At 34.9% G+C, this 10,505-nt stretch overlaps 1 protein-coding gene across 1 annotated transcript; it reads right to left on the bottom strand.

The window, feature by feature from the left end:
* Positions 1–3,733: 3,733 nt before the first annotated feature.
* On the bottom strand, positions 3,734–9,208 carry LOC109208363. The gene is made up of 5 exons (XM_019371466.1): positions 8,725–9,208; positions 7,753–7,879; positions 6,378–6,595; positions 5,869–6,042; positions 3,734–4,295 (listed from the first exon to the last, which is right to left on the bottom strand). The coding sequence occupies exons 1-5, from the start codon at positions 8,920–8,922 to the stop codon at positions 4,212–4,214; spliced, it is 801 nt and encodes a 266-aa protein (XP_019227011.1). The 5' UTR covers positions 8,923–9,208; the 3' UTR covers positions 3,734–4,211.
* Positions 9,209–10,505: the final 1,297 nt, after the last annotated feature.

Genomic DNA, 10,505 nt, shown 5'->3' with positions numbered 1-10,505 from the left:
GTTGGGCTTCCTTCCTTTCCATTTTTCATATGGAATGGATTGTGTTTTGCTATGGGGTACTCGATTTAGTATTCGGCTAGCCGTAAGAACGGCTTCCCCCACAAGTTCTGTGGCAAACCAGAACTTATCAATAAAGCGTTCATCATCTCCTTTAATGAACGATTCTTTCTTTCTGCAATCCCATTGGATTGGGGCGTGTAAGGGGCCGTTGTTTGATGAATAATTCCATATTCTAAACATATTTGTTCAAAAGGAGATTCATATTCACCACCCCTATCACTTCTTATCATTTTGATTTTCTTGTTAAGTTGCGTTTCAACTTCATTTTTGTATTGCTTGAATGCGTCTATTGCTTCATCTTTACTATTAAGTAAGTAAACATAGCAATATCTAGTACTATCGTCAATAAAAGTTATGAAATACTTCTTTCCACCGCGAGATGGTATTGACTTCATATCGCAAATATCTGTGTGAATTAAGTCTAAAGGATCTGAATTCCTTTCAACTGACTTATAAGGATGTTTAACATACTTAGATTCCACACATATTTGACATTTTGATTTGTCGCATTCAAATTTAGGCAATACTTCCAAATTAATCATTTTCCGCAAGGTTTTATAATTAACATGACCCAAACGTATATGCCACAATTCATTTGACTCAAGTAAGTAAGACGAAGCTGAAATTTTATTATTATTTTCAACAACCATTACATTCAGCTTGAAAAGGCCCTCGGTGAGGTAACATTTTCCTACAAACATTCCGTTCTTACTTATTACAACCTTATCGGAAACAAAAACACATTTAAAACCATTCTTAACAAGAAGTCCAGCAGAGACTAAATTTTTCCTAATCTCGGGAACATGAAGGACGTTGTTCAAAGTCACCACTTTGCCGGATATTTTTAGAAATATCTTCCCGCATCCTTCAATCTTGGCCTTTGAAGCATTTCCCATAGAGATCGTCTCATCGGGTCCAACAGGAGCATAAGTAGCAAAAGCTTCTCTAACAGCACAAACATGGCGAGTGGCTCCAGAATCAATCCACCACTCTTTAGGATTACCCACCAAGTTGCATTCGGAAAGCATGGCACATAAGTCATCAACATCATCATGCTTTTCAACCATGTTTGCTTGACCCTTCTTCTTGTCTTTCTTCGGAGCACGACACTCCGTAGATTTGTGTCCGGTTTTTCCACAATTGTAGCAGTTTCCACTAAACCGCTTCTTGTTTGAGTTGTATTTCGGTCCAGAAGCCTTCTTCCTCTTTTTGTTCTCTTCAACAATATTTGCTCCCATTATTGTTGAGTTTCCACGGCCTCTCTTTTCAGCAGCTTTGTTGTCCTCTTCGATTCTCAACCGAACAATGAGATCTTCAAGGGACTTCTCCTTGCGTTTGTGTTTCAAGTAGTTTTTGAAGTCCTTCCACAAAGGAGGCAACTTCTCAATCATCGCTGCTACTTGGAATGCTTCATTGACGACAAGACCTTCAATGAAATTTCTGTTAGTAAAAATACTAAGATTACTACTTTCAACGTCAATATTAATTTGATTTATACCTTCAGCAAGGAGATCGTGAATAATCACTTGCAATTCCTGGACTTGGGTAATAACAGACTTGCTATCTACCATTTTGTAGTCCAAAAACTTTGCAACAACGAACTTCTTCAACCCGGCATCTTCGGTTTTGTATTTCTTTTCAAGAGCAGTCCACAGTTCCTTTGACGTTTCCACGCCACTGTAGACGTTATACAAAGCATCCTCCAGCCCGCTTAGAATATAATTCTTGCACAAAAAATCTGAATGCTTCCACGCCTCAATCACGAGAAAGCGTTCAGTTTCTAGAGTTTCATCGGACAGCACAGGAACATCTTCTTTGATGAACTTCTGGAGACTTAGAGTAGTCAAGTAGAAGAACATCTTTTGCTGCCAGCGCTTGAAATCAATCCCGGAAAATTTTTCGGGTTTCTCCGCCGGTGCCAATGCTGCCGGTGTCGTTCGGCTTGTTGAGGCATTGGCAGTCACCATTGGAACAGCTTGGTTCACATTATCATTAGTCATTTCTGTAAAAGAATGACACAAACTTTAAAATCACGTAGATTTTAATAGAGTACATAACCACACAGGTTTTACTCTCCAGAAACAGTGAGTACAAATACAGAAAATATATTAAATTCCTTAAGCTTGTTATTATACTGTATTTGTTAAATAATTCTGGAAATATAAATGAACATAAACAGAAATGAACAACGAAATAACAGAAAACCAATTCGAGTCCACTGAATTCACAGTATTTACTTAAGGAATTTAATCCCCTCCTAGTACCCAAGGTTATGGATTATTTTCTCCCAGGATAGAACGAATTACACACTGGTGTAGTGGTACTTCAAACCCCAGTGTTTCAGCGAACACAAAGTTCGGTAGCTAATCACACTTACTGTTGCTTTGTTTGATGCTAAAAGTATGCAGAAGGAGGAGAAACTCAGAAAATCGTATGGAAATTCTGAGCAGAATAGTGTTGTTTACATAAATGGCTATTTACTCAACAATAAAGAGGGAAAATTGAAGAGGGTAGTTAATTTTCTGTTATCAATATTTTACTATTAACAAATTAATTTGGTCCAAAAAATTAATCAATCAATTGACCGAAGCCGAAGCGGAGCCGAGCGACAACGATGGCACGAGGCTTGCCTTCTTCTCAACTCTTTAAGAGCTAGAAGAAGAGCAATTGCTTATATACCCATAAAAAACCTCTTCCTCTTCCAATATGGGACAATATCCCTTTACCAAGGGGGGAAACTTAAATTTCACTCAAAAATTTTATTTCCCTCTATTTCCCATTCACCCTCTTTTAAGTATTTAATATATTAAATACATAAAAATCCAACACAATTAACATATCTAGTGATACCTAAACAAAAAGACAGACTTAATCCTGTGTCGGAGACATTCGGAGGTCTTTCCTATTGTCCCTTCTTTTGCAGATTATTGCATACTTTCGAATAGTATTGGTATTCTTAGTAGTAGTTTTGCAGTTTTGCGGAGTTGTTTATGTATGATAGGAAAAAGAAAAAGCTATTAAATCAACACTTAAAAAAAAGAAAACCAATGACCAGTACACTAATTCCCCCTATACACAGGCTCCGATAAAGGATCATAACTACATTTTATTTATGCAACCTTATCTTATATCTATACAGGAGATTATTTTTGCGACCTGAATCCTGTCACACGATCACAAGGTAGAGATTATTTCCACTCCAATCCGCTCACACAGTAACAACTTTATCCTGCACCAAAGTTCCTTTTTTTTTTTTGCCGTGAAGTCTAGATTGCTGCAAATTTTATGATTGCTATGACACTATGCTGAATCAGGAACTTAGATATTCACCTTCGTGTAATCCTCACCAACACCTAAAATATGTCAGCTCAGACAAAATTGCTTACGTACACAGTGTTCCAGCTGAAATATAACTTATGGCAGGAAAAGTTTCACTTAGTTTAGGTGGAGAAAAAAGATTATTGTTAAGTTTCGACTAACATTTAATTGAGAACTAAGATTTATGCACGATATCACTGTTTACTACTGTTAATTAAGCTAAGCTAGTCTTGCCACACCCCCCACAAAAAAAAAAAAAAAAAAAAAATTAATTTAAGCTAAGCTGGTGAATGGCCATTACCTGCACCCATTGCTCTAATAAACACACGGTGTGAATAAAAAAATTCCCCAGCGATAACTATCAAAGACATCTTAATTTATTTATATTGTTTCATCTCAAAATACCAATAGTTATAATTACAAAGATCAACGAAAATACGACTATTAGCAGCAACACCACTCATCTAACATAGACATGGAGTATCATGATCGATGTTGATCAACCATTCAGTGTAGAAAAATGTATGGCAAAGACCTTTCGCCTATTAATAATGTCTATTAATTTTGTATATCAATTGAAGGCCTCACAAAATTCATACTGAAAGAAACAAAATCATAATTTAAACTTCAGCTTGTTTCCATCACTAAGATTACTGATTTGACGCCTTCAACATTGGAAATTTGGCTATGTCCCTTGTGTGCAGGTTCACTGGAATCATCAGCACAAGTTGGCCTAGAGAAACCTTACAACTCTAAGATCTGACAACAGAAAGAATATGTCCCGTAAAACATCCATATCAGGGCTCCATCTTTTCCTTTGAAAGTTCGGCACATTAGAACACATCAGGATTGAATCCAGGGATAGAGTTGCTTTGCTGAGCTTGCCTCAAATGCATTTTCAAAGCATAATTGTTGATCTGTGACATGAAAATTAAATCAGAAAGTTAAGAGCGGATAAACTTGTATCTTTTTCAATTCTCTAAAACTGAAAGGTCTACTTTTTTCTGGATAAAGTAAATCTTAAAAGTCTCCTTCATAGGTGGAGCACTGCAAGTTTTTACAAATCCTTTTCAACTAAACCTGCCTATATTTCACATCAATAGCTACATAATTGTTTAATCTGAAACAATTTGCTGTGGGACAAACTTCACGAATAGTTTGATATGAAGATACAAAAGTTTTCATGAAACAATAGCAAAAAGTATTGTCGGCAGTGGTAGGTCTAAGGAGAGGTAGACCGAGGAAGAATTGGGAAGAGATCATTAGACAGAATATGACACATCTTCAGCTTACCGAGGACATAACCCTAGATAGGAGAGCACAGAGGTCGAGGATTAGGGTAGAAGGCCAGTAGGCAGTCGACCGATTTCTCTCTTTTCTGTGGGAGATTAAGCTTCTAGTTTAGAGCACCTTATCTGCTCCCTCTTCTCCGTATTATTACTGTTGTTTCTTTTACTTTGGGTATCGTTACTATTTTGTTGTCATTACTTTTATTTTCTTTAGTACTTTCTTTCATCTTAGCTTTTTTACTGTTGTATTTTTCAACCTGTTTTGCAAATGCTTTTCTTGAGCCAAGGGTTTGTGCGAACAACCTCTCTACCACAAGATAGGGGTAAGTTCTGCGTAAACTAACCCTTCCCAGATACTTGTGGGATCACACTGGGTATGTTGTTATTGTTGTTGAATAGCGAAAGGTATTGTTAGATTATAATAGTTTGACAAGATGATAAAAGGTCTTACAGAAGGATATTAATGATCATACTCTTTAACATTTTGAAATTTTTGCTCGATACCTTGCAGTTCTTGTCATGCGAACATAACAGAGTAAACTACAGAAAGGCATTTAATTCATCAACTACACCTAAATGCCAAACTAGATGGCTCAGCAACAACACCTATGGTTTTTCTTCCCTTAAAACGCATTTGGTATTAATTTTATTCTCAAAAAAGGAAAGTCTGAAAACACAATTTAGTAACTGAGATGTTCATCAATACATCAGTTGTTAGGTAATTTTCTGTTAGCCAAATTGGAGGTTAAGTTTCCAACATTATAGAAATGAGGATAATACCCTTTTCTCAGGAAAAGGTACTTCAGCGACATACTTTGCATTCCAATTATAATCAAATCTCTGCCTGTCACATTGAATGAACTCCTTTTTTATTGAGGTAAAAGAATGCCGAATTGATAAAATTCTATAGCTATACAATTTCCTTTGATATTGCAATACTTATCCACCTATCCTTGACAGCTCTACTTAAGACGACAATTCTAGAATACACAGGTATATTGTTTAAGCATCAACTATTTTCAACATGATTATTATCAAAAAGGGTTTGGACAAGCACTTAGACCAAGAAATGCAATCAGACTTTCTATTAGTGGTGCAGATCAGCAAAAAAGAATCTCAACTATTGTGAGAAAATATAAAATCATTCAATTTGTCATATGTCATGGCTAGGGTGAGAAGTTTATGAAGTTGGAATGTTTACCTCAAGAGTTCTCAATTGCTCTTTACCCTGAGCAATCAGCTGCTTTAATTGATGCACTTCCTGGTTCCTTTCATCATACTCTTTCTGACGTTCATGCTGAATGGCCACTGCCCTCTTGAGAATTGTATTCTCTCGGAGAAGCACTTCTATTTGCTGTTTCAGCATAATATTTTCCTGCGAATTGAGGAACAGTCAACACCCAAAAGAACAAATAAATTGAAGTCAATAAATTAGCACGTCAAAGGGTAATCCCAGAATTGTTAATGGTAATTCTCATACAGCTGAAGCACCACAGTCCACTAATGTTGCTAATGAAATCAAGGAAACGAGTCTTGGAATGTATAGAGAACATTACTAAATATATTCTTAACCTTATATATATAGTAATTATATCCAAAAAACGTGATCAACTAGTGATGTTTCCTGCCACCAATCCTTGGCAAGAAATTCATTGCCTATAAGTCTAGAACTCGTGGATTAAAACGGAAACATGCATTTCCAATACCAACCTTGTGAGAATTTTGAGCTGCCTCTGCACCTGCACGTGAACTAATGCATTTCTCTAAGTTCTCCAACAGCCTGGTAGCTCGAGCCCTGGCATCATCTATGCTTGTAGCACTCATCATTTCCTTCACAAACAATTCCACCCATTCTGCACCATTGGCAGGAAACTTGTTTTCAGAAGGATCTTCTGACTGAGCAGCCGGCACATTGGTGGGGTTCATACCTGCCAATTTTTCATGAAAATTCAGAATCTTTCTTTTGAGAATAATTGGAAATCATGTTCCTGATCATGTATTAACACAATACTACTACAACAACCACCCCAACCCCCCCCCCCCCACCCCTAAAAAAAAAAAAAAACAAATAAAGTCAACTTCTTAAATGAATTAACTATAAGCTTGAGAAGTGGCATGTCCATGATAACAAGTACTCCATACACCACAGAGACACACAAATACTCGAATACTTGTTAAAATTAAATACGCAAATGTATACACGTAATTTTATGATAACCATATATACATGTATACAAGAAAATGTATGCGCGCGAATACACATATTTGGGTCAAGATGAATTGAGCAACAGGTCATAACAACACCTACCAAGCTCAGGTTTGAGGTTGGGCGATTACACTTTTATGAGTTGAAATTGACACCTCTAGGGTGTCAAATAAATGAGTTGGTTAGAATTTGCGGGGTTAAAGCAGGTTAAATTCATAAACAAGTTACAATCCAACCCGCCCTAAGTTGCTTGGGTCAATATGGATTGATGCGGGTCATATCCCAACCGGCCAACCTCAAGTTTGGATGGGTTGCATATTTATGGACCAAAATTGACTTTTCAAACTCAGATACACTTATCAGTTATCAGTAACAAATGAGTGATACCGGTTACAAGATCCACTATCCGTTGCTGATACCAAAATTGACACCTACAACACAGATACACTTATCTGTAACAAATGAGTGTTACCAGTCACAAGATCCAGTATCTGTTCCCTCCATGCGTGCCATTGCCACCTCAATAAATATGTAAACAAACCATCCATGCGTGCCACTGATATATTAACCAACTGTAGATACATCTTTTCATTCATTAATTGCACATTATTTCTGTCAAGGAAGATAAGTTGTATTTCTCCCAGGACAATTTTGCACCATTGTGTAACTGATGAGTCAATTGATAACAGTAGGGTGGATATATACTTGATCTCAGCCAAAAAGCCGAGAAAGGTATACATTATTCGTGTGTATGTGTGAGTCTATATGTAAACATATTCCAACTTCACATAATTAGGATTCATCCCTCTGAGCTACACCAAGTATATGATAAACAAACAAATCTTTTGAACATATGATGGGATTTTGATATTCACTTACCATTTTCCGTCTCTCCATCAGCTTTCGTGTCCGATTTTCCATCTGCATATCCAAGGCGAAGCTCATGCAGGCTCCTAATAGCAGCATCCAAGTCATTGCCAGATTCTTCCAATGCTTTCTCAAGTAGCTGAAGAGTATGAATACAAAATAAGTACCTGGTGACTCCATAGACAACAGCCAAACTAAAAGGTTTTTTAATTGACTAAGTAATCAAATGAATCTTTATACCTAGTATGTTACAGAAATGGCAACTTTGTGATTTTTACTATAGGTCAGACCACGAAGCAATTTTGTGGGAACCTTTTTGAAGAAAAGCATTTGAAATTCATAGGAAAAGCAGGTTAAAACTGCATTCTTAAGCATCAGAAGGAGCAAGATACTCGACAAAAATAGAATTATCTTTTTTCTTTTCTTTTGGTAAGTAATAATGTTAGACAGATGAAAATATTGAACAACATAACCTATGGTTTCGTGTTTAACATTGTTCCTCGAAAACAGTGATCACATTCAAGAGTGGCAGGATCCAGGAATTTTAACTAGCGGATCCAGGAATTATATATATATATATATATATATATATATATATATATATATATATATATATATATATATATATATATATATATATATCTCACACACGAAAAGATTATCTTTTGTCCTATCTACACCAATTCAATTGAACCCCTTTCATCGGCCGTGACTCCGCCACTCAAAGAGCCGTACAATTGAAAAAAGAAGTTACTTTTGAAAAGAAATTGTACAAAAAACAAGCACAGACCCAGCCAAAATTTGTTCATTCGGCTTCACTTGGACCCGTCTCATTCAAATACTAATAATTTGCATTATTATAGATATAATAAAAACGAATAATAAACAATATTAGTACATTCTACAACTACGATTAAACAAATATCAGAACCATTACAGACCCAGCCAAAATTATATACATTGAGATAAAGAAAAAAGACAAACCTGATTGTCCATATCAGGAAATAAAGCTCTCAGCTGATTGAAGAGAGACGGCAGAGGGGACGGCGGAGAGAAGTGAACCGGAGAGGTGGTGAAGGAAGAACAACGAAGCTTCTTTGAAACCGGCGGTGACGCTGACGTCGGCGACGGTGATTGTAATTCTTCAAAATATGATCTCTTGCGGCAAACAATTGCAGACATCGTTTAAAACTAGTAAGCAAAAATAAATATTGCAGTTCACTACTGCACGATTTTTAATTTAATCTGTTCTACAGGGCTTTAGTGATTGATTGTTTGATCGGGAATTTAGGGACTAGGGTTAAGCTTAGGATTTTGAAATTGCGGGGGATGTAGAGAGATGAGGAAAGAGGTTTTTGTCTTTAAAGAAAACTTTTTCTGGAGCTGTAATACTCCCGACTCCCTTTATATATAGAGGGAAGATTTCGTGGGGATGTTGAAAGCGGTGAACGTTGGGAAAAGGATTTCAACACGCGCTACATAAAGCGTTTGAATATTTTCGGGATATTCATGAATTCGAAAATATGTCAAAAGGGAAAATACCTAGGCCGTTCTCGGGTTTACATTCCAATTCCAATTAAATTTGATTTGGTAATAGGATAAAAAAGATTATTAACTTACTAGTATTACATATTAAATAGGTAAAAAATAATAATTTGCACACCTTACTCCCTCAACTTTAAGAGTCTGTTTGGAAAGCCACCTTGGAAATGGATTTGGGTGTAATTGAGTGTAATTACACAGTTTGGCATGTTTGTTTGGCCAAATAATTACTTGGTCAGCATGGAATTGGGTGTAATTGGAGGGGTGTAATTACATTCTCCAATTCTCAAGGGGGAGGTGAGAATTGGTGGTAATTACACTGTGTAATTACAAGGTTGCTTTTTAGTTTCTTTCTTTTTTATTTTTATTTTAATTTATTTTCTTTATAACTTTTTATTTCTATCATTTTAATTTTTAATTTTATTTTTACTTTTTAATTTCTTTTGAAATTTTAAATATATTTTTCTTTGTACATTATTTATCTTTTATTTCTCCATCTTTACTTTTTGTGATTCCATGTAATTGCTTATATTTTATCTTTTATTTATTTTATTATTCTATATTTTGAAACTACACCTCCTAATATAAGAAATAATGAGTCATTAATAACTTGGCATATAATAAATGATGCAATTAAAGTGGAATTCTGTTGTTGAATTTGGTTATAAATTTATCATGTTTCCTAATCTTAAGTTGCAGTGGGACTTACTATTATTACGTTGGAATTTGACATATGTTTAACTATTTTTTTATTTATTTATGAAATTGTGTTTTATTCATGGTTCCAATTTACTTGTTTTAGTAGTATTGGTTCACATTGTATGTTGTTCATTTTTTAGTTAGAATTGATAGGTTAGTTTTGTCAAACATAGATCGGAANAATATTTGAATAATGTTATAACACTATATTTATAAATATTAATTTATTTTATCAATCATGAATTCCATGATGTTCTAACAAAACGTATATTTAGTTTTTGTAAGTCTCTAAACTAAATATTATTAATATAAAATTATATATATAAATTATTTTTTAAATGTATATTCACGAAAAAAATATACATCTTAAATATCAAATATAATATCATTTATACTTGTAAAAATTTATATGCTTTATTATATTTATTTGTAAGTTTTGATAATTACTTAATTTATAATTTAATCTAACTGTGTAATTACACTTGTGCAACCAAATAGTAAACTTCTAATTACACTGTAATTAT

Source organism: Nicotiana attenuata, unplaced genomic scaffold (assembly GCF_001879085.1).
Source record: "Nicotiana attenuata strain UT unplaced genomic scaffold, NIATTr2, whole genome shotgun sequence".
NCBI lineage: Eukaryota > Viridiplantae > Streptophyta > Magnoliopsida > Solanales > Solanaceae > Nicotiana > Nicotiana attenuata.
Note: the sequence above shows the minus strand (reverse complement) of the source record. Positions and strands in the feature narration are given on the sequence as shown.

Bases quoted from the DNA above. Each gene is read 5' to 3' on its own strand.
- LOC109208363 (XM_019371466.1), bottom strand. From the start codon at position 8,922: ATGTCTGCAATTGTTTGCCGCAAGAGATCATATTTTGAAGAATTACAA. The intron at 6,043-6,377 runs GTTGGTATTGGA...CTCAATTCGCAG, and splicing joins CAGCTCAAAATTCTCACAAG to GAAAATATTATGCTGAAACA. The intron at 4,296-5,868 runs GTAAACATTCCA...TTCATGTCACAG, and splicing joins AGCAATTGAGAACTCTTGAG to ATCAACAATTATGCTTTGAA.